This window comes from Geotrypetes seraphini, chromosome 1 (assembly GCF_902459505.1).
Source record: "Geotrypetes seraphini chromosome 1, aGeoSer1.1, whole genome shotgun sequence".
Classification (NCBI taxonomy): Eukaryota; Metazoa; Chordata; class Amphibia; order Gymnophiona; family Dermophiidae; genus Geotrypetes; species Geotrypetes seraphini.
Genome location: NC_047084.1, coordinates 59507496 through 59532321, shown reverse-complemented (window position 1 = coordinate 59532321; position 24826 = coordinate 59507496). Strand labels below are relative to the sequence as shown.

The 24826-nt window shown below is 42.1% G+C and overlaps 1 protein-coding gene across 2 annotated transcripts in view; it reads left to right on the top strand.

Moving 5' to 3' along the window:
• The window catches only part of NNT (nicotinamide nucleotide transhydrogenase), a 265149-nt gene that overhangs the window by 230658 nt on the left and 9665 nt on the right, over window positions 1-24826 (top strand). For both annotated transcript variants that reach the window (XM_033931703.1, XM_033931712.1), the window contains one exon: window positions 14627-14742. In XM_033931703.1, the coding sequence (XP_033787594.1) occupies window positions 14627-14742 (116 nt within the window). The remainder of the gene's footprint in view (window positions 1-14626; window positions 14743-24826) is intronic.

The window sequence follows — 24826 nt, the reverse complement described above, 5'->3', positions numbered from 1 at the left end:
TCTGCGCTCTTAAATGTATCTCAGCTTTGGTGCATAATGCTGAGCTCCAAGAGTGCCACTTCAGGACCTTGTTGAGAGCATATACCTCCCAGAGTCGGACCTACCATATGGGCTGTGTTGCCACTCAATATTGTCTCACCTGTAACACAGAGGTGAATTCTTGGCCTTTGGAGTTGTGAAAGTATTCAGGGCTTTTGGGGAGATTTGGCTTCCTTTCTTCAGGGCCTGTTGCGAGTTCCTGTCCCTCTCTCTGTATTTCATATGCTGTTTGCTCATTTCTCTGCATTTTCTGTTTATACCTCTGCTGAGAAATTGTTTTTAAGTAAATGTTATATTCTGGGGAAAAAGTGTATATTGAACTACTGGTTGGCAGATGTTCCTCCCTCTTTCTGGTATTGGAGGAATAAATTACATGAACTTTTAGGTTGGGAGGCCGCCCTGGCTTACTCCTCTCGCCACAGGAACAGAGACTTTGTCCGTATTTGGTCTCCTTATTTGGACATTTTGCCTCCCCAAAGTCGTAGTCGCATTTTGAACAGATTGCAGTTGTATCCTACCTAACCTGTCTGACCTCGCTTTTTGGAATTGGGGGAAGGGGGGAGGGAGGTGTTGGGGGGGTGGGGTTACAGGGGGGGTCTGTTTGGGGGGGGGGTTGAGGGTTGGGATCCTTTGTACCCTGGGAGGACATCAGAGTCCAGTCCTCTTGGGGGGGGTCCCTGTTCTGTATAATTCAATTCTTGTCTACTGTATTGCATTTGTTGCTGTGTGGTTTTTCTTGTTAATAAAAACAGATTTAAACATAAAGATGCCTCTCCTCAGGGAGTGCACTCGGCAACACAGTGAATCTTCAGCACTTAGGATTCAAAGTCAGCTTTCCAAAATCCCAACTTCAACCCTCAAACTCTACAGTTCTTTGGAGCCCTGCTTGATTACATTCAACTCGGGAAATTCCTACCTCAACAAAGACAGGACAACCTGGTTCAACTTTGCAATCAAGTATACCAGCTTCCACCCATCTCAGCCATACAAATGATGAGACTATTAGGCCATATGTCATCTACAGTTCACGTTAGCCCCTTTGTGAGACTCAGCTCAGTGGGCCCTGGCATCTCAATGGTCTCAAGCTTTAGATCCTTTTTCATAGAAAGTTACTTTCACATCTTTGCAGCGTCAATCACCTCAGTGGTGGATGAATTAATCAAATCTTTCCAGAGGGCTGCTGTTTCAAATACCTCCACATCAGAAGGTCCTGACCACACACTCATCCATATATGCTTGGGGAACTTACGTGGATGGACTTCAGACACAAGGTCACTGGTCTGTGGAAAAACAGAAGCTCCATATAAATCTTTTGGAACTCGGAGCGATTCACAATGCTCTGAAGACTTTCTAGCACAATATATCCAATCACGACTTCCTGGTCCGTACGGACAATCAAGTCACAATACATTACATAAACAAGCAAGGAGGGACCGGTTCTCTGACTCTCTGCCAAGAAGCTGAGAAGATTTGGAACTGGGCAATTACATATACCTCAAAGCTGTCTAGTTCAAGGAACACAAAATACACTTGCCAACAAACTCAACAGATATCTTCGACCGCACAAGTAGATGCTCCACTCCAAGTTCTTGCATTAGATATTTTCTCATTGGGGGACTCTTCAGATAGACCTTTTTGCATTCCCCAGTGAGAGAGGACCCCTCATGGGACCCCTGAGGAACAGGACTAAGAGACTAGGCCTGATAGGAAAAACAGGCCAAGGACAAAAATGGATTCTATAAAAGACTTCATCTCATCTCTAACCCAGATGCTGACAGCTGACTGCTGCCAGATAGCTATTAAGGAAATTTCCATGAAGAAGTACTGATCACAAGATAAGTGACTGCAATAGGTCAACATGACATGCCCTGAAGTGCCCTGCAGGGCGGTGGCTAAGAATAACTGATATGTCCTAAGTACACAACACCTGGAAAGTGCAATATCCAAAACAGAAGGAGAGGTCGCTGAGAAGGGAGGGGGGTCCATGGCCAGAAGGTCCAGAACTCAGCTCCAGGAACATACAGTCATGGGAGATAAGGAAGTTGTTTTTGACAACACCCAAGTCTTGTAATAGAAACATGACGGCAGATAAAGGCCAAATGGCCCATCTAGTCTGCCCATCTGCAGTAACTATTATCTCTTTCTCTCTCTGACCCAAAGTTACCTATAAGACAACCGATCATTATTTTGAAAAGTCTAACAACCAATCAGAATGACTGTTCAAGCACCAATCAAAGTAGCTATGCAATACTCTAGGCAAAGTCATATAAGGTCAAGGATAAGAAACTAAGAGTAGAGTGGACTGGAGCTTGCTCAGATAGCTAGCCTCTGGCAGTTTCCTCCATTTGACGCAATTGCTGTGTAACCATTTTTTCTGATGCCAGTTCTGTAAGCTGACTATTGAATAAATATATATATTTGATACAGCAAATGTGTTGTGGTTGTGAGGTCATTACAAAACAGTGAAAGGTAAGCAGCCACCTTTCACCAGCAATCAAAAACTGCCTCAGTTTTGTTTCTGGCAATACTTTCCTGATCAGGAGTTGCCTTCTTCTTGGATTGGAAGTGTGTTCCCTCCAATTCCTCTCATTCTCAAGACATTGGTCAAGCTCAAACTCTGCTACCATGATCCTTATAGCACCTCAGTGGCCCAGACAACCGTGGTTCTCCCTTCTACTTCAGCTCAAGGTCAAAGATCCAATAACCCTGCAGATCTTGCCATCTCTTCTCACTTAGAGTCAAACGTCTCTTTTACATCCCAACCTTCGGTCGTTACACCTGGCAGCTTGGTACCTCTCAGCCTGACCTCAGCAGATGCTGATCTTTCTGATTTGGTCAAAGTCATTTTAGAAGCATCCATAAAACCTCTACACAGCAGTGCTACCAACAGAAGTGGACATGTTTTCAGCATGGTGTGATCTTCATCATCATGATGCTTCATCCTCCTCCATACCTTCAGTGTTGGAATATCTTCTACACTTATCCAACTCAGGTCTTAAAACCACTTCAGTCAGAGTTCACCTTAATGCCATCAGTGCTTTCCATGTTCAAGGCAACAATAAATCTGCTGCGGTTCATCCTCTTGTTTCCAGATTTATTAAGGGTCTTTTCAACATCAGGCCGCCTCTCAAACTGCCTCCAGTGGTTTGGGATCTTAATGTTGTAAATCTCAAGACTGATGAAGCCTCCATTTGAACCAGTGTCTTCTGCTCATCTTAAATATCTCACTTGAAAAGTGGTATTTTTAATCTCTATCACTGCTGCTTGTTGAGTGAACTTCAAGCGTTGGTGTCAGACCCACCTTTTACAGTTTTCCACCATGATAAGTTAGTTCTCCACACCCATCCTAAATTCTTGCCAAACGTGGTCACAGAATTTCATCTAAATCAGTCAATTGTACTGCCAGTTTTCTTTACAAAGCCTCATTCTCACCCTTGCGAAACAGCTCTTCATATCTTGGACTGTAAAAGAGCCTTGGTTTATTACTTACAAAGGACTAAGCCATACAGTTTGTTTTCTCAATTGTTCATCTCCTTTGATCCCAACAGATTGGGCTACACAGTGACCAAGAGAACTATTTCCACATGGCTTGCAACCTGTATTTCCTTCTGCTATGCTCAGGCTGGACTGCAGCTTGGGGGTTGTGTTACAGCACATAAAGTCCAAGCTATGGCAGCTTCAGTTGAATTCTTGTGTTCTACTCCCATTGATGAAATCTGCAAAGTAGCTACTTGTTCCTCAGTTCATACATTCACATCTCATCACTGTCTGAAATCATATTCCAGATGAGATGGGCATTTTGGCTAAGCAGTTTTACGAAATTTATTTTCTTTGTGGCCATCTCTTCATCCATCCCATTGCAGTAAGCTAGGGAGATCCATATGTGAGAATATGCTGCCTGCTTGTCTTAGGATAAAGCACAGTTACTTATCGTAACAGGTGTTATCCGGAGACAGCAGGAAGATATTCTCACATCCCTCCCTCCTCCCCTGTTTGGCTTCTTAGCTTGCTTACAGAACTGAGGTGCCACGAGCCTCAGTGGGCAGGAAAGCAGTCATGCATGCACAGTGCGGGCAGTCGCAAAGTTTCTAAAAACTTAGTGAAAGCTCACTTGTCAAACTGTCCGTGCCAGGCTCCCCATATGTGAGAATATCTGCCTGCTGTCTCCGGATAACACCTGTTGCAGTAAGTAACTGTGCTTTGTGGCACTGTGTTGCTTGCAGTAGCACTTCTTGTGGCAGCCAGAGCTCTCTGGAGTTCTCTATTTCTAGCAATGGTCAATTATGGACATGCTTAACATGTTGAGTCCTGAAGGTCCGTATAGATGCATACAGCTTGTTTACTTATATAGCATATTTCTGTGAATTCTCAGTCTACAACAGACCCCTATAATCAAGAATGGGTATGCACAAAGGAGAAATAGAAACATGTTGGCAGATAAAAGCTAAATGGCCTTTCCAGTCTACCCATCTGCAGTAACCATTATCTCTTCCTTACTCTGAGATCCCACATGCCTATCCTAGGCTTTCTTGAATTCAGACACAGTCTCTGTCTCCACTACCTCTTCTGGGAGGCTGTTCCATCCATCTACCACCCTTTCTGAAAAAAACTATTTTCTTAGATTACTCCTGAGCCTGTCACCTCTTAACTTTATCCTATGCCTTCTCATTCCAGAGTTTCCTTTCATATGAAAGAGACTTGATTCATGTGCATTTACATCACGTAGGTATTTAAACGTCTCTTATCATATCTCCCCTCTCCTGCATTTCCTCCAAAGTATACAGATTGAGATCTTTAAGTCTGTCCCCCATATATCTTATGATGAAGATCATGTACCATTTTAGTAGCCTTCCTCTGGACCTTCTTCTGGAGCCATCCTTTTTATATCTTTTGAAGGTGCAGCCTCCAGAACTGTACACAATATTCTAAATGAGGTCTCACCAGAGTCTTCTACAAGGGCATCAATACCAACTTTTTCCTACTGGCCATACCATACCCTTGCATCCTTCTAGCTTTTGCCGTCACCTTTTCAACCTGTTTGGCCTTCTGAAGATCATCACATACAACCACACCCAAGTCCCGTTCTTCTGTCGTGCACATAAGTTTTTCACCCCCTAAACTGTACCGTTCCCTCGAGTTTATGCAGCCCAAATGCATGACCTTGCATTTCTTAGCACAAGCTTTGCCAGGTCTTTCTTCATGTTGTTCACACCATCTGGGTGTTTACTCTATTGCAGATTTTGGTATCATCTGCAAAGAGGCAAATCTTACCCGACAGCCCTTAAGCAATATAGTTTATAAAAATGTTAAAAAGAACAGGCCCAAAAACAGAACCTTGAGACACACCCCTAGTAACAACCCTTTCCTCAGAGCAATCTCCATTGATCACTACACTCTGTCGCCTTCCACTCTATCAGTTATTGATCCAGCCCATCACTTTAGGACCGATCCTGAGAGCACTCAGTTTATTAGATGTCTGTTTGGAACACTGTGAAAGGCTTTGCTAAAATCTAAATACACCACATCTAGCACACTCCCTCTATCCAATTCTCGGGTTACTAAGCTCTCCCCTGCTGCACTAAAATCCCTGCCGTGACCTGACCCGACCTCACCTTTGTAGAGGGAGAGATGCTCAATCTCCCCTGCTTTCAAGTGATCCCCTTCCCCATCTCCACCGCCCCCTCCCCCTTACCTCAACATAGATGAGTTGGAGGGACGTGGACACCATCCACCCAACTGCTGTAACATCTAAAATGGGCCTTCCCCTCCCTCCCTGGATGCATTGGGAAGGGTCCTAAGGCTCTGATTGGCCCAAGTTGTTTAAGGCCTTAAACAACCGGGGTCAATCAGAGCCTCAGGCCCCTCCATGATGCATCCCAAGATGCACTGGGAAGGGAAATTCCCATTTTAGGTGACACAACAGCTGGGAGGAGGGTGTCCACGTACCTCTTAATAATTTATATTGAGGTAAGGGTTAGGAGGGCGGCAGAAACAGGGGATGGGGATCACTTGAAAGTGGGGGAGAGTGGACATCTCTCCCTCTGCGGGGGAGAGGGGGTCGCGTCAGGTCACGTCAGGTATTTTAGTGCAGCAGGAGAGAGTGGGCATCTCTCCTGCTAATAGGGGGGGGCGGTTGGGTCGTGATGAGGATTTTACTGCAGCAGGAGAGAGTGGGCATCTCTTGTGCTGCAGGGGTGTTGCGGCCGGGATTTCAGGGCAGCAGGAGAAAGTGGGCATCTCTCACGCTGTTGTGTTTTTGTTTTGTTTTTTTGACAGCGTTGACGGTGTTTTTTTCTGCGCATGTGCCCATCGCTATCACTAGCGATGGGCACATACAAATTTAACAAATCTTTGCTGCTGTCTGCCGACCTCATTTGCATGCACGATTGTTTTAAGATTGTCTCATATATGTGATTCATTTATGGCACATTTGTAGTTTGAGAATAAAGAATTTAAAAAAAAAAAAAGATTCTTGGTTTTTTTAGATTCTATATCAAAACGGCTGCATTAGCAGACCGTTGATTTTTAATGCAGGTTTTTGAGAATCCTGGCCTAAGTTCCTTCAGCACCCTTGGATGTACACCATCCAGCCCCATCGCTAGAATGGGATAATTTGCTTTGTCAGAAAATAAGATATATTAGTTCTTTGTTCTTTATTTCTTTGAAAAATGTTTATAAGAACATAAGCAGTACCTTTGCTGGGTCAGACCAGAGGTCCATCATGCCTAGCAGTCCGCTCATGCGGTGGTCCATCAGGTCCAGGACTTGTATAGTAATCCTTTATCTATACCCTTCTATCCCCTTTTCCTTCAGGAAATTGTCTAATTCCTTCTTGAACCCAAATACCGTACTCTGTCCTATCACACCCTCTGGAAGCGCATTCCAGGTGTCCACCACCCTCTTGGTAAAGAAGAACTTCCTAGCATTGGTTCTGAATCTGTCCCCTCTTAACTTTTCCGAATGCCCTCTCGTTCTTGTAGTTTTCAAAAGTTTGAAGAATCTATCCCTCTCCACTTTCTCTATGCCCTTCATGATCTTGTAAGTCTCTATCATGTCCCCTCTAAGTCTCCGCTTTTCAAGGTGAAAGTGCCCGTTTCTCTAATTTTTCAGCATATGGAAAGGTTTTCCATACCTTTTATCAATCGTGTCGCTCTTTTCTGAACCCTCTCGAGTATCGCCATATCCTTCTTAAGGTATGGCGACCAATATTGGATGCAGTACTCCAGATGTGGGCATACCATCGCCTGCTACAACGGCAGGATAACTTCTTTCATTTTGGTTGTAATAACTTTCTTGATAGTACCTAGCATTCTATTCGCCTTCGGCTTCATTGTCTTGTCCACTATTACCCCCAAGTCCTTTTCTTGGGTACTTTCACCCATTACTAGTCCTCCCATCGTATAGCTGTACCTCGGGTTTCTGTTTCCTACATGCAAGACTTTACATTTCTCTATATTAAACTTCATCTGCCATCTAGTCGCCCACTCTCCTAGTTTGTTCAGGTCCCTTTGTAAATCTTCGCAGTTCTCTTTAGTCCTAACTCCACTAAATAGTTTGGTGTCGTCTGCGAATTTTATTATTTCGCACTTCGTCCCTGTTTCTAGATCATTTATAAATACATTGAACAGCAACGGTCCAAGTAACGACCCCTGCAGAACACCACTCGTGACCCTCCTCCAGTCCGAGTAGTGGCCCTTCACTCCTACCCTTGGCTTTCTACCCGCCAACCAATTTATTATCCTTCTGTGTACGTCTCCTTCCACCCCATGGTTCTTCAGTTTCTGTAGTAGGCGTTCATGGGGTACCTTGTCAAAGGCTTTTTGGGAATCTAAGTATACGATGTCTATGGGGTCCCCTTTGTCCATCCGTTTGTTTATTCCTTCGAAGAAGTACAATAAGTTCGTTAGGCACGATCTTCCCTTGCAGAAATGTGGCTTGGTTACATCAGATGCTCATTGATGCTGTCTTTTATCAGCGCTTCCGCCATCTTCCCAGAAACCAAAGTCAAACTCACTGGTCTGTAGTTCCCCGGGTCACCTCTCGACCCTTTTTTAAAGATGGGCGTAACGTTAGCTATCTTCCAATCCTCCGGGATCATGTCTATTTTCAAGGATATATTACAAATCTGCTGTAGTAGTTCCACTATTTTCTCCTTTAGTTCTTTTAGTACCCTAGGGTGGATTCCGTTCGGGCCCAGAGATTTGTCAGTTTTTAATCTATCTGCTTGTGTACGTCCTCAAGGCTAACCTCGATGAATGTTAGTTTTTCTGCTTGATCTCCTATGAAGATTTTTTCAGGTTCCGGCACATTGGATATGTCCTCTTTTGTAAATACTGACGAAAAGAACATGTTTAGTCTATCCGCCACTTCTTTTTCTTCCTTCACCACTCCTTTCCTATCTCCATCATCCAGCGGTCCCACCTCCTCCCTTGCCGGCTGCTTCCCTTTAACATATCTGAAGAACGGCTTGAAATTTTGTGCCTCCCTGGCTAGCCTCTCTTCATATTTTTCTTTTTGCTCTTCTCACCATGAGGTGACATTCTCTTTCCAGTTCTTCCTGGTTTTGTCCTTTTTCCATTTCCAGAATGAATGTTTCTTATCTCCTATCGCTTTCTTCACTGCTTTAGTTATCCACGCTGAGTCTTTTGTTTGGCTCTTTTTGCATCCTTTTCTAAATCTGGGGCTATACAGATTTTGCGCCTCACTCACTGTGTCCTTGAATAAAGACCAGGCTTGCTCTACAGTCTGCGATTTCTTTGAGCTGTTCCTAAGTTTCTTCCTTACCATTACTCTCATTGCTTTGTAGTTTCCTTTCTTGAAGTTAAAAGTTGTTGCTGTGGTTCTCTTTCCCTTCGATATTCCTATTTCAACTTTGAACTTGATCATATTGTGATCGCTGTTTCCCAACAGCCCCACTACTTCCACTTCCTTTGCAGGTCCTCTTAGCCCATTAAGGATTAGATCTAGAGTGGCATTCTCTCTCGTCGGTTCTCTGACAAGCTGCTCCATGAAGCAGTCCTGTATAGCCTCCAGGAATCCGGTCTCCCTAGCGCATTTTGAGTTTCCAAGACTCTAGTCTATCCCTGGATAGTTGAAGTCTCTCATAACAATCGTGTTACCACTTTTGCATTCTCGCTTCATCTCAGCATCATTTCTTCATTGTTTGCTTCGGTTTGCCCAGGTGGACGATAGTACAGGCTCATCCTTATCTCGGGCCCTTTCCTTCCCGGTATTTTAACCCATAATGATTCCAATTTGTTGGTCGCCGCCGCTGTGTCCACTCTGGTCGAGTGTATGTTATCCTTTATGTATAGGGCTATAGAGAGCTGTTTTATACAACTTAGAAGCCTAATTTATGTTAAGCATGGAAGAGAGAAACGCATACCTGCATTACTGCTTATTGTGCTAAAAAGGAGCCTTTGTGTTAGAAACTTGTCAAGAACTGCCTAATGCTCAGTGGGTTAGGTTTGGGTGTGTCGGGTAGGCAGAGGTATGGCCGACTGTGACATAAGAATTGCCATACTGGGACAGACCAAAGGTCCATCAAGCCTAGTATCCTGTTTTCAACAGTGGCCAATCTAGGTCCCAAGTACCTAGCTAGATCCCAAGTAGTAAACCAGATTTTATGTTGCTTATCCTGGGAATAAGCAGTGGATTTCCCCAAGCCATCTCAATAATTGTGTATGAACATCTCTTTTAGGAAATTATTCAAACAATTTTTAAACCCCACTAAGCTAACTGATTTTACCATGTTCTCCGACAACGAATTCCAGAGTTTAATGACACGTTGTGTGAAGAAATATTTTCCCTAGTTTGTTTTAAATCTACTATTTAGTAGCTTCATTGTATGCCTTCTAGTCCTAGTATTTTTGGAAAGAGTGAACAGTGATTCACATCTACCCTTTCTACTCCATTCTGTATTTTAAAGACCTCCATCATATCACCCCTGAGCCATCTCTTCTCCATGCTGAAGAGCCCTAGCCACTTTAGCTTTTCCTCATAAGAAAGTCATCCCATTGCTTTTATCATTTTTGTCGACCTTCTCTGTACCTTTTCTAATTCTCTGTACCTTTTCTAATATCTTTTTTGAGATACCGTGACCAGAAAGAACGTCACACAATATTCGAAGTGCAGCCATACCATAGAGCAATACAAGAACGTTGTAACATTTTCATCTTTTGTTTTCCATTTCTTTCCTGATAATTCTTAACATTCTATTTACTTAGTCGCTGCCGTATATTGAGCCGAGGATTTCAACATATCCTCAACAATGACACCTAGATCCTTTTCCTGGTTAGTAACTCCTAACATGGAACCCAGAATCATGTAGCTACATTGGAGTCTTGTGAACTGTGCTGCTGCTTTGTAGCCTCTTAACTAGTTGGATTTTTTTGTGACTTTTATATTTAAGACAGCCAAGGACGTTACAAGACCCTTGAGGAAAGCATTTTTATTTTGCCAAAATACAGCCCATGTTGGATCATTTTAATTTTATACATTATTTGGTTTTTATCCTGTAGGTCACTTGTGACTGTATATGGCCTTTGTGGATTGTCCCCAATTATGACTAGCATAGCTGAGGAGACAATAAGTATAGCTACACTTTAGCAGTGCAGGTGAAACATTGAATGCAGCAGTAATCCCAAACCCCCTCCCCCACGCAGAACCTTCTTCCCTTTACCTTCCAAGGTTGGCTCGCTGCACCCTGACCTCAAGCCCCAGCATAATGATAGTCATCCCCCAAACCACAACCCTGACCTAACTAATACCTGTTCCTATTCCTACTCAGGCACTCCAGTCCGTCCCATCCCCCTTTACAAATTTGGGGCCCAATGAGCTCCCAGCAACAGTCCCTTGAACCCCACCAATTACTCCCTCCTCCAAGGCTCTACCCTAGAGTCTGCAGGGTTATCGGATTTTCCAGGGCAGCCATTGTCCCTCTGCTGCTGCCCAGTTTGGCTGCACCTCCAAAACAGTACCTGACCTTATTGCAGCTATTGTGTGGTACTATAGTGGTACCAAAGATTACAAGTTTATTCTTAATTTGTTATACGACCATCACAAGTATCTGGCTGGTTTACAATATAAAAAATTTTAAATGTCTTAAAAGTAAAAAAATAAAATGTAAGTAAAAATAGGGTTGTGAAGACCAAGATAGGTATAATTTGTGGGGAGCAAGGGGGGGAAGGAAAGTTTTAATTACATTATAAAAATAAAAGGAAGGGAGGAGGGGGAGGATAAAACAGAAGAGAAGTCGCTTCTTAAAAGCAGTTCTGTGTTTGTTTGTTTATTTATTTATTTTATTTTCCATGATTAAGAAGGTTAACTGCTATTTTGATATGCATCTTTAAATAAAAATGTTTTGAGATTGATTTTAAATTTGTTTAAAGAGTTTTTGCTGCGGATATGCGATGGCATTGCATTCCAGAGTGAAGGGGCAATTATGGAAAAGATGGTGTTTCTGGTGTAGTATAGGTATTTGATTGAAGGAACTGTTAATAGGTTCTGGTTAAAGGATCTGAGAGCCCTGGATGGAGCATGTGGGATAAGGTATTTGTCCAAGAAATCAGGAGAATGGGAAAGTTTAATTTTAAAGGCAAGTAGAAGTATTTTATATATTGTTCTGTGTGAGACTGGCAACCAATGAGATTGATAGAGAAGCGGGGTGATGTGGTCTTGTTTTTTGGCTTTGTAGATGAGTTTAACCGCAGTATTTTGTATCAGTTGGAGTCGGTGGGTTTCTTTTTGAGTTATTCTGTGATTTAAAAAATTACAGTAGTCTAAGTTTGAAATGACCTGTGAATGAATGAGGGTTTGAATAGACACAGGTTCTAAAATGGAGGTTATGGAACGAATTAGACGGAGTTTATAGAAGCAGTTTTTTGTGACGGAGCTTATTTGGTCATGATAATTAAGATCTTTATCAAAGATGATTCCTAGCAATTTTAATTTGGATTCGAATTGGAGGGGGGCAGAGTCAATACATATTTGTCCGAGTAAGATGTCATTGTTTTTAGCGGGGAATAGGATCCCTCGTGATTTTGCTATGTTCAGTGAGAGTCTGTTGATTCATAACCATAGGCTAATTTTATCCAGTTTGAGATTAATTTCTTGGATGTCATTAATGTTTTCTGGGTTAATAGGGTGGAGGAGTTGAATATCATTGGCGTAGGCAAAAGGAGTGAATCCGATTGATTGAGCTAACATTAAGAGAGGGGTTAGGAAGATATTGAATAGTAGGGGAGATAGGATAGAACCTTGTGGAACACCATAGTTTTGAAAAATTGGAGAAGAGGAAATTCCTTTAGAGTGTACTTGGAAATTCCCATCGGAGAAGTAAGAGGAAAGCTATAGGAGAGCAGAGTCATTTATGCCACTGTTTTTAAGACGGATGAGGAGAAGGTCGTGATCAATCATATCGAAGGCAGCCAATAGATCAAGGGATATTAGAAGAACTGATTTTCTATGGTCATGGAAATAGAATTTGGTGGTGGTGAGGCCGAGTAAAGACAGTTCGGTTGAGTAGTAGTTGCGAAACCCATTTTGGTTAGGGTGAAGTGCATTTGTTTGTTCAAAGAATTCGGAGAGTTGGCGAAAAATGATTTTTTTCAGTGAGTTTGGAAATGAAGGGTAAATTGGCAATAGGCCGATAGTTAGATCATTGGGTTTAATCTAACTTTAGATTTTTTTAATTTGGGAAAGACTAGGGCTGATTTCCAAAATTTCAGGACAACGTTAGTTGAAAGGCTTTGGATGATCATTTCTAGCAGGAATGGACCAAAAGAAGATGAATTTTTTTAAATATAGAAGGGGGAATATTCTCTAGGATATTAGAAGAGATATTCATAGATTGTATAGTTCTCAGTAACTCAGCTAGAGAAGGGAGTTTGAATTTTGAAAGTGTACTGAAGGACAGAAGAGGATCATGGTTCTGAGAGTCTGGGGGATTTGTGGATAAAAAGGTGTTGAAGTTTGATCGAATGTCTTATTTTTTGGTCAAAATAGTGGTTGCTGATGGCTGTTTGAGTGTGGAAGGAGGATTTTTTTTGTTTTTGAATAAGGGGAGAGGGATTGAACTATGGCGAATAGTGTTGAGGAATTGCGGGCATTTGTTATGTGTTTTGAATAATGTTCCTTTTTTGCAGTTTGTATTGCGTGTTTGTAGAGAGTAGCTAGTTCTTTATATTGAAGAAGGGGGAGAGTTAAGTGAGATTTTTGCCATTTGTATTCTGAAGAGCGGAGTTGGCATCGAAGAAGTTTCAGATTTTATGTGAACCATGATTTCCTTTTAAGATTTGAATGATATATTTGTTATTGGAGGGGGGGGGGGCTAATGTGTCGATGAGTAAATTTGTTTTGTCGTTCCAGACAATTGATTGTTCTTCAGATTCTAATAGCACAAATTCTTTTATGTCTAGATTGAAGGTGCTTTGAATTGAGGAGGTAGTGATCTTAGAATAATCTCTAGAATTATAAATATGATGGGGGATTGGGGTATAATCTGTAGGTGACTGAAGAGAAAAATTGATTAGGACATGGTCTGACCATGGAAGGGAGTGAGTGGTTGGATTTTTGGAGAGATGAATAATTGTATCTGGTCCAAAAATCATGTCGATGGTGTGTCCAGCTTGATGAGTGGGGGAGGAGATCAGAGGGGTTAGGGAGATGTCTGAGGTTAAGAAGGTTAATAGTTCAGCAGTGTTAGAATGGTTTGGTTGGTCGAAATGGATATTGAAGTCACCCAGTAGGATTGGGCTAGGGTGGGAAGCTGCCATTTTGAAGGAAGCACCAATCAGGGTGGCAGTGGAGAGGGACTGCTGCTACCCTGGATGACATGATGACCCTGTAGTCCCCAGGTAGGGGGAGGCAGATTCCTTAGCAATGAAAGATGGGGGAGAGTAGGGTTGGACAAGTTCCTGGAGGAAAAGTCCATAGTATGTTATTGAGAAAGACATGGGGGAAGCCACTGCTTGCCCTGGATCGGTAGCATGGAATATTGCTACTCCTTGGGTTTTGACCAGGTACTAGTGACCTGGATTTGTTACCATGAGAATGGGCTACTGGACTTGATGGACCATCGGGCTGACCCAGTAAGGCTGTTATGTTCTTGTGAATGTTCCTTTGTGTCGGAGGCAAGATTGAACTGGGGGAGGGGTTGGGGGACTTACAGGGGGCTCGAAGGGCCATGAATTTACTGGGTGAGTGGCAGATATTAGTTGGTAGGTCAGGAATGAGGCATAGGGTAGGGCGATTATTGTGTTGGAGCATGGGGTGAGGAGGAGACAAATGGAGGGAGATCATGAAGGAGCAGTATTGAGTGAGGAAGGGGGGATTGGGAACACTGCCACAGCCAGGTGCTAACATTTATTTATATATTTATACTATTGGTCTGCACTGTGTTAATTGCAATAACTCTGCAGTAAATATAAGGCAGATTACGGCCGTGCCACCTGCATTTACCACACAGCCATCTGGTAGTTTAGTAGAAGGGCCCCTTTGGAAATAAATATACTCTTGCTAGAAATACATTTTAATGGTCACTTGTATTTTGAGGCTAATAGTCATGGGTGTTTTTATGTCCACACAGAAACTGATTTGGTCCTTGTAATTGGTGCCAATGACACAGTAAACTCAGCAGCTCAAGAGGATCCCAATTCCATCATTGCTGGAATGCCTGTTCTTGAAGTCTGGAAATCTAAACAGGTGAGAAAAAAAATTATTTAAAAAAATGTTTAAAGCTGCAATGAAAAACAAATTGTATGAAGCATGAAGTGTGCCTCATAATTTTGTCACTTATACAAGTGTTTAAAATTGTGTAGTAATGACCATATTTTTTTTTTTAGCTCAATCTGCTGTGCAAAACTAATTGTCAGAAACCCATGATTCTGAAAAACTGATATCATTTTGATATAGAACTAGGAAAATGGGGACTGTTGGAAAAGTAGTCCTACCCTCCTGCATGGAGCTCTTAAATGTCTGATAGGCCCAGCAGCATATTTTCAGCTTTTGCTTCTAGTCTGCATGGGAATCCAGCTTTGCTTATGCAACTGTCAGTAGCTTCTTCTACTACTTATCACTTTCCTCTTCCAGAAACAGTGTCTTTCACTGCATCGGTCCCAGGGAGTGGAACAACCTTCCAGGATACATTTGCCAACTTTAGGAAAATGCTGAAAAGACACCTGTAAAATGAAATATAGGGTCTGTTAGGCTGAGGGAGAAGGAGTGGTTACTGTTGAGTGTTGAGTCCTGAGTGCTGGTCACGGAGGTGTTCGATGGTCTAGTCTGTTTTATCTGGCATAATGATGTCTGTCTTTGAGGCATCTTGTATGCCTTATATAATTTATATTTTGATGTATGTTAGGGTTTTACTAGTTTTTGCCTTAAATGCTATTCGTCATTGATGTGATGTGTATGTCATATGCAATTTGATTTTATATGTAAGTATGTAATTTGTTATAGTGTGCTTTTGTATTGATTTGTACGACAAATGTTAATGTCTTATTTTGTATATTAATATGTAACTTGCCCTGGAAAAGGGCAGGGGAGAAATAATCAAACTTGTATAGCGCTGTACATTTTGACATTTTTAGACAGTCCCTGCTCAGAAGAGCTTACAATTTAACTAGGACAGAGAGATATGACATATAGGGTTGAGGATGCAGGACCCAAGTTGAGAGAAGTTAGGAATCAAGAGCACTCTCAAAGAGATGGGCTTTTAACTGGGCCTTGAACACTGCCTGAGACGGAGCCTACCATAAGGATTTGGGCATCTTGTTCCAAGCATATGGTGCAGCAAGGCAGATGGGACAGAGTCTGGATTTGGCAGTTGAAGAGACGGGCACAGATAGGAGGGACTTACCAGCTGAGCAGAGCTCATGGGGGGGGGGGGTCATAGGAGGAGATAAGTGAAGAGAGATAGTGAGGGGCAGCTGAGTGAGTGCATTTGTAGCTTCTCTGTTCTTTTTGTGGCTGCTTCATCTCTGCAAGTCTTGTACTGCTCTCTTCTGCCACCAGTTGGGTGGAAGAGTCATGACAGCTGTAGGTAGTAGTTCATTCTGCAAACTGATGAGCCATGCTAGAATTGCTGGACAAGCCTGCGCCCTTATTTTTGTTTTATATTTATCTCTCACCTTTCCACCAGGCTCAAAGCAGATCAGAACACATTATATTGTGTATATTATTTAGGTTTGAGGTGGGAGAAGGCAATAATGACACGAGCAGGAATTATTTTTTAACTTGAGAACATGGAGAGGGCATCTAAGATTTAAGGAAGATCTATAATTTTTTTTTTGTAAAGGAATAAATAGATGAGACATTCAAAGTGGTGAGCACTGGGGGATTAAGTGACTTGCCATTTAGAAAATCTGGGCCAAAGTGCCTATCTGTATCATAAGCACACATTTTTGGTTCTAGTCTATTTATTTTAATATTCTTGTAATATATATATATTTTTTTAGTTGTATACTTCGTACTTGTCTCTTCACTGAAACTAGATGATAGCCAAAGATGAGGTTGATCTGTTTTTTCTTATGCCAGTCATTTCTTTTCTTAGTCTAGCACTTTCATAGAATATGGGGTAGCCTGTTTTCTAGGCTCCTCTAATTCTATATCATTTTGTTTCTGTATAGAAAAATATATTTCTATACAGTTCTGTTATTTCTCTTTTAAAAAGAGAGTTTACCTTTTGTTAAAGCTATGGTCAAATGTTAAAGGTCTTTCTGTTACATCTGCTCAGGAGTCTGTCTGTATGTATGTATGGTGATTGATCCATTCCTGTGAACTGGACTTGCAGAAGTGAATACTTACAGCTTTGAACATCTCCCCATAGAGGCAGAGCACATTGCTCCCTGCTAGTTTTTCTTCTGCAAATGAATTGTGCAGAAGTGTTCTGATCTGCTCTGCTTATTTTGTTCTTTTCTTTCAGATTAAGTTCATTTTTCTGAGACTTTGGTGCCCTGAGACCCCATTCGTGGGGATCCTCTGCTTGGGAAAGTACACAGTTTCCACTGGGTTGGACTGCAGCTCTACAGGGCAAGCCTTCGGGTAGACTTGGGGAGCCAGCCTGCTGTGGAACGTCTGGGCTTGGGGTTTGTTCCCCTGGGAGCCAGCTTGTCTTCTGAGTTTCTCAGTGGCTTGAGTGCTGGCTATGGGCACCCTATGTAAGAACCTTTAGGGAATCAGGGCGCCGGCTATGTTGTTTGCCCACGCCTGTCTCTCTGTTTGGTTTTGGGGGGGGAGGGGGGAGGGTGAAGTCTCAGTCAGTGTCAGTCCAATTGGCAGTTTGAAGATCTTTCGGAGTTGGTTTTGGAAGCATCTGAAGCAGAAAGTCCTTTCCTTCTTCATAGCTGCATTAAAAAAGCTGACAAGCAGGCACCTCTATTTAACTGTGAGTAGAGCCCCATTATTTTCTTTGGGAAAATTGGGGTGGGTCTGAAATACTTCATTTTAAAAATTTCTGAAGTTAGAGTTTAGGTCTCCCACCTCCAAAACCCCATTTTCACAGTTTTTGAACTTTCAGTTACATCTCCACAGGCCATTTTTGATGTGATTTGTCTGGCGGTGGCCATCTTGAATTTCAATTGATCTTTTTTTTCAAAAGCCTCTAGCTGCCTCAAAACCCTTCGATTTTGCTTTTAATCAACTGGGATGGACTCCTCAGGGTGTGAGGACATCGCTTCTTGCAAAAATTGCACTGGCTGTTTGGTGGAGGAATGTCTATGTACTGTGTGCTATAGCACATGCAGGGAAAGGGTGGGAGCTTTGTGCTTAGTCCTATCCTTGTCCTCCAGGCAGGTGAACTGCTGTTGGTTTGTGAAATGGATAAAAAGTCCCGTTCAGACCCTTTATTTTATTTTGTAATAACTTGAAACAGAGGCACATGGAGACTTCGGAACTCACGAGATCCTAGCTGGAGGTTCTGCAGGCTTCTTTTGCTTCTCTGCACATGTTTTCTCCCCAGAATTTAGAAATATAGAAACTTGATGGCAGATAAAGGCCAAATGGCCCATCTAGTCTGCCCAACCACAGTAATCATTATCTCTTCCTCTCTCTAAGAGATCCCACATGCCTATCCCACGCCTTCTTCAATTTAGACAGTCTCTGTCTCTATTTTCCTTATGACAAAGACACCATTTTAATAGCCTTCCTCTAGATCGACTCCATTATTTTTATATCTTTTTGAAGATGTGATCTCCAGAATTGTACACAGTATTCTAAATGAAGTCTTATCAGAGTCTTATACAGGGTCATCAATGCCTCCTTTTTCCTACTGGCCATACCTCTTCCTATGCACCCTAGCATCCTTCTAGCTTTCACCGTCACCTTTTCAACCTATTTGGCCACCTTAACATCACATATAATTATACTCAAGTCCCGCTTTTCTGTCGCACACATAAGTTCTTCACCCCCTAAACTGTACTGTTCCTTTGGGTTTTTGCAACCCAAATGCATGACCTTGCATTTCTTAGCATTAAATTTTAGCTGAAAAATTTCAGACCATTCTTCAAGCTTCGCTAGGTCAGACTTCATGTTGTTCACACCATCTTGGGTTTCTACTCTATTGCAGATTTTGGTATCATCTGCAAAGAGGCAAATCTTACCTAATAACCCATTAGCAATATTGCTTATAAAAATGTTAAAAAGAACAGGCCCTAGCACAGAATCTTGAGGCACACCACTGGTAATATCCCTTTCTGCAGAGCAATCTCCATTGACTACTACCCTCTGCTGTCTTCCATTTAACCAGCTCCTAACCTAGCCTGTCACTTTGGGGCCCATTCCACGAGCACGCTATTTATTTATTTATTAGACGTATGTGTGGAATACTGTCAAAGGCTTTGCTAAAATATAAATATATCACATCTAGCGCACTCCCTCTACCCAATTCTCTGGTCACCCAGAAGTATAAAGGAACCCAGTCTCTATGAGCCATGGAGCAATGCAGAAAGGCACAGAGAATACCTACATTTATATATAAACTATACTTCCTACATAGAAACTACATGTTAAGACTCACCCTTACAAAGGAAAAATATAGACCATCACCTAGTAAAAAAAATAAGAGATTACAAATTAGAAACAAATATCCAGGAAACAGTAGAAGTATAAAGGAACCCAGTCTCTGTGAGCTAAGGAGTAATGCAGAAAGGCACAGAGAATATTTACATTTCTATATACTAAACTAAACCTTAAGTTTATATTCCGCATCCTCTCCATAATTATAGAGCTCAGCACGATTTACAAGAGCTTAATGGTTTACAAGAGTTTAAGAGCTTAAACTACTTTGGTTGGCCAGAGAATTTGGTGATCAGATTTGTGTGACAAAAACTTACCTCTAAGGAATTCATGTTGCCTCCGGTCCTGTAATCCACTCCAGAAACTTCACCATTCTCTGTTTTAAAAGTGTTTCTGTTAATTTGTTACCACAGAAGTCAGATTTATTGGCCTGTAATTCCCTACTTCTTCCTTACTTCCACTTTTGTGTAGAGGGACCACATCCGCCCTTCTCCAGTCCTCCGGTACCTCTCCTGACGTTGAAAAGGTGTCAGCGGAGCCACTAGAACTTCTCTTAAGTTTCTTTAGTACCCTCAGATGTACACCATCCGGCCCCATCACTTTGTCTACCTTTTTTAGTTTATATAGTTCCTGACAAACATAACCCTCTGAAAATCAAATAGGGTCTACCACTCCACCATTCCTATTTGCATTTGTCTTCTACGGTCCTGCTCCTGGATCTTCAGCCGTGAATACAGAACAGAAATATTTGTTAAGTAATTCAGCCTTTTCTTTATCAGCTTCTACATTTTCCTACCCTTCACTTTTGGATCTCACAGTGCTACTTTTGCACTTCTTTCTTTCACTGATATATCTTAAAAAAAAAAAAAAAAAAAGTCTTGTCTTACTGTTTTACCATGTGGAGTGACGATGTTCCTAAATGGACTTTATTTGAAAGTGTCAAAGTTCCAAAGGTACACTGAAATCATCATTCCTTTCCATTGCAAATGCAAGCAGTGTCTCACTTCCGGCTCACCACACAATTGTTTCCCACGTACTCACCTTTATAGGACCCCCCAGGGACCCCTGAAGAAGACTTTTTGTCGAAACGCAGACCATGTTGGGTCCTGTATCCCTAGCGGACTGGGTCCTTTAAGGCTCTTATGTGGATGATTTATTTTTATGTGGATGATTTCAGTGTACCTTTGGAACTTTGACACTTTCAAATAAAGTCCATTTAGGAACATCGTCACTCCAGAGTTTTTTGGTTTTCTCTGGATTTTCTTCTTTGTGGATATTTCGGGGTCAATTCCTTTTGTTTTTTCCCTGTTTTACCATGCCAGCTATTTTTTCTTCCATTTGGAACATAGGACAATACCAGGTAGACTTTACAGTCTACAACCCAGAAAAGACAAGTTAATTTAATTATGTATTTTTAATGGGCATTACTAAAGGGCAGACTGGTCTTTATCTGCCGTCATTTATTATGTTACTATGTTATTTGTATCTTTGCTTGCCTGACTACTCAGCCTCTCTCAACTTTTCCAGAAATTTTGCCTGTCTTCCTCTTTCTGCGATCTTTTGTAGTTTATGAAAGCTAACCTCTTATGCCTTACCTTCTCAGCTACTATTTTTGAGAACCAAAGCAGCCTTCTAACTTAGTAACATAGTAGATGACAGCAGATAAAGACCCAAATGGTCCATCCAGTCTGCCCAACCTGATTCAATTTAAATTTTTTAATTTTTTTTCTTAGCTATTTCTGGGCAAGAATCCAAAGCTCTCCCCGGTACTGTGCTTGGGTTCCAACTGCCAAAATCTCCGTTAAAACCTACTCCAGCCCATCTACACCCTCCTAGCCACTGAAGCCCTCGCTAGCCCATCCCCCACCAAATGGCCATACACAGACACAGACCGTGCAAGTCTGCCCAGTACTGGCCTTAGTTCAATATTTAATATTATTTTCTGATTCTAGATCCTCTGTGTTCATCCCACACTTCTTTGAACTCAGTCACAGTTTTACTCTCCACCACCTCTCTCGGGAGCGCATTCCAGGCATCCACCACCCTTCCTAACATTGCCTTTGAATCTACCACCCCTCAACCTCAAATTATGTCCTCTGGTTTTACCATTTTCCTATCTCTGGAAAAGATTTTGTTCTACGTTAATACCCTTCAAGTATTTGAACGTCTGAATCATATCTCCCCTTTCCCTCCTTTCCTCTAGGGTATACATATTCAGGGCTTCCAGTCTCTCCTCATACGTCTTCTGGCGCAAGCCTCCTATCATTTTCGTCGCCCTCTTCTGGACCGCTTCAAGTCTTCTTATGTCCTTCGCTAGATACGGTCTCCAAAACTGAACACAATACTCCAAGTGGGGCCTTATCAATGACCTGTACGGGGGCATCAACACCTTCTTCCTTCCACTGGCTACGCCTCTCTTTATACAGCCCAGCATCCTTCTGGCAGCAGCCACTGCCTTGTCACACTGTTTTTTCACCTTTAGATCTTCGGACACTATCACTCCAAGGTCCCTCTCCCCGTCCGTGCATATCAGCTTCTCTCCTCCCAGCATATACAGTTCCTTCCAATTATTAATCCCCAAATGCATTACTCTGCATTTCTTTGCATTGAATTTTAGTTACCAGGCATTAGACCATTCCTCTAACTTTTGCAGATCCTTTTTCATATTTTCCACTCCCTCTTCGGTGTCTACTCTGTTACAAATCTTGGTATCTTCTGCAAAAAGGCATACTTTTCCTTCTAACCCTTCAGCAATGTCACTCACAAACATATTGAACAAGATCGGCCCCAGCACCGAACCCTGAGGGACTCCACTACTCACCTTTCCTTCCTCCGAGCGACTTCCATTAACCACCACCCTCTGGCGTCTGTCTGACAGCCAGTTTCTAACCCAGTTCACCACTTTGGGTCCTAACTTCAGCCCTTCAAGTTTGTTCAACAGTCTCCTATGAGGAACTGTATCAAAGGCTTTGCTGAAGTCTAAGTAAATTACATCTAGCATATGTCCTCGATCCAGCTCTCTGGTCACCCAATCAAAAAATTCAATCAGGTTCATTTGGCACGATTTACCTTTTATAAAGCCATGTTGCCTCGTATCCTATAACCCATTAGATTCAAGGAAGTACACTATCCTTTCTTTCAGCAACACTTCCATTATTTTTCCAACAACTGAACTGAGGCTCACCGGCCTGTAGTTTCCTGCTTCATCCCTGTGACTACTTTTGTGAATAGGGACCACATGCGCTCTCCTCCAATCCCCAGGAACCACTCCCGTCTCTAGAGATTTGTTGAACAAGTCTTTAATAGGACTCGCCAGAACCTCTCTGAGCTCCCATAGTATCCTGGGAGGGATCCCGTCTGGTCCCATTGCTTTGTCCACCTTCAGTTTTTCAAGTTGCTCATAAACACTCTCCTCCGTGAACGGCGCAGAATCCACTCCATTTTCTCGTGTAACTTTGCCAGACAATCTCGGTCCTTCTCCAGGATTTTCTTCTGTGAACACAGAACAGAAGTATTTGTTTAGCACATTTGCTTTTTCCTCATCACTCTCCACTTATCTGTTCCCAGCATCTTTTAGTTTAGCAATTCCATTTTTTCATTTTCCTCCTTTCACTAATATATCTGAAAAAATTTTTGTCTCCCTTTTTTACGTTTGTAGCCATTTGTTCTTCCACCTGTGCTTTCGCCAGACGTATCTCTCTCTTGGCTTCTTTCAGTTTCACCCTGTAGTCTTTTTTGCACTCCTCTTCTTGGGTTTTTTTATATTTCACGAACGCTAACTCTTTTGCCTTTATTTTCTCCCCCACTAGTTTGGATAACCATATCAGCTTTATTTTTCTCTTGTTTTTATTGATTTTCTTCACATAAAGGTCCATAGCCATTTTTATCACTCCTTTCAGCTTAGACCAATGTCTTTCCACTTCTCTTATGTCCTTCCATCCTAACAGCTCTTTCTTCAGGTACTCTCCCATTGCATTAAAGTCTGTACGTTTGAAATCTAAGTATCATGCGGCCACGCTCCACTTTATCCATTATATCAAACCAAACAGTTTGATGATCGCTACTTCCCAGGTGAGCACCCACTCGAACATTAGAGATACTCTCTCCATTTGTGAGGACCAGATCCAATATCGCTTTTTCCCTCGTGGGTTCCGTCACCATTTGTCTGAGCAGAGCCTCTTGAAAGGCATCCACAATCTCCCTACTTCTTTCTGATTCCGCAGACGGAACATTCCAGTCCGCATCCTGCAAGTTGAAATCTCCCAACAGCAGAACCTTCTCTTTCCTTCCAAACTTTTGGATATCCACAATCAGATCCTTATCAATTTGCTGCGATTGAGTCGAAAGTCTGTAGACTACACCCACGTAGATAGAAGTTCCATCTTCTCTTTTCAGAGCGATCCATATCGCTTCTTCCTCTCCCCAGGTCCCTTGCATTTCGGTCGCTTGGATATTGTTTTTTACATAGAGAGCTACTCCTCCACCTTTTTGACCATCTCTGTCCTTCCTAAAAAGATTATATCCCGGTATGTTTGCATCCCATCCATGTGATAGTGACAATATCTAGATCTGCCTCAGGGCTTGCAGATTATGAACTTTGTTACTTAGACTGTGAGCATTTGTGGTCATCGCTTTCCAGCTATTTTTCAGTGGTAATCTCCTTTTTCTTATAGATTTTTGTTTCGTTTCACTTTCCGTTGCAATACTAAGAAATGAGTTGCTGATATTATTTATGTTGCAATCTTTACTACTATCACATCTTTTCTTTTGTCGGGGGTGGTCTCTGTAATTGTCCTTCATACATACACCACCCCCACTTTCTAGTTTAAATGCCTTGAAACATATTGTCTAAATTTCTCTGCAAGGTTTCTTTTTCCTGCTGTAGTAATATGTAGCCCATCAGTGCAATATAGCTTCTTGTCCTTCCATGTATTTCCCCATCCTCCTATGTACCTGAAGCCTTCTTGATGACACCAGGCTTTGAGGCATCTATTAAAGTCCTCTGTGTTTTTCACTCTTTGCTCTACCTTTCCATATGCAGACAGTATTTCAGAAAAAGCTAAAGTCTTTACAAAAGGTTTCAAACCCTCACCAAGCTCCCGAAAAGCTTTCTGTGCTGCAAGTGTGGAGTTGTTGGCCAGGTCGGTCATTTGTTCCCAGATGGATAACAACATCAATGTTAAAATCCTTAGTTTCTTCCTTAATTATAGTCTGTATTTGCCTGAACTCCTGGTAGCTGAGGATCCTGGAAGACATTTCACTATTTTGGTCTCCTCGCCTTGTGTTCCAAGGTTAATGCCTCTGATGATGGAATCCCCCAACAGTAATAGTTTTCTGTTTTGGGCTTTTTTATTTGTGCTTAGGGTGCACTTGTTCTCTTGAGTTACCTTCATTGGTTCCAGTCCCACCTCCCTTCTGCTTTCTTGAGTATCGCAGTGCACTAGTGGAGCGAAGGAATTCTGTAGAGGTAATATTAGTGAAAGTGGATGTTTCTGTGTTACATGTCGCAGTCTTCCTGAGCCTACTGTGACCCATTTATTCCTGGGCTGTTTTATTCTTTGAGGTGGAGGTGCTAAGATGGTATGATTTTGTGGAGTGATGGAAGCTGCTTTACTTGTATTCAATTCCTGTTTAAGTTTATAGAGCTCCTCCTTAATACTAGCAAGTTGAAGACAGATGAGGCAAGCCTTAAGCCTCCAAATAGTGTTTCTTGGAATTAAAGCACCACAGTGATTGCATAGAATAAAGGTCATCTTGATTGGTTGTGAAGTGA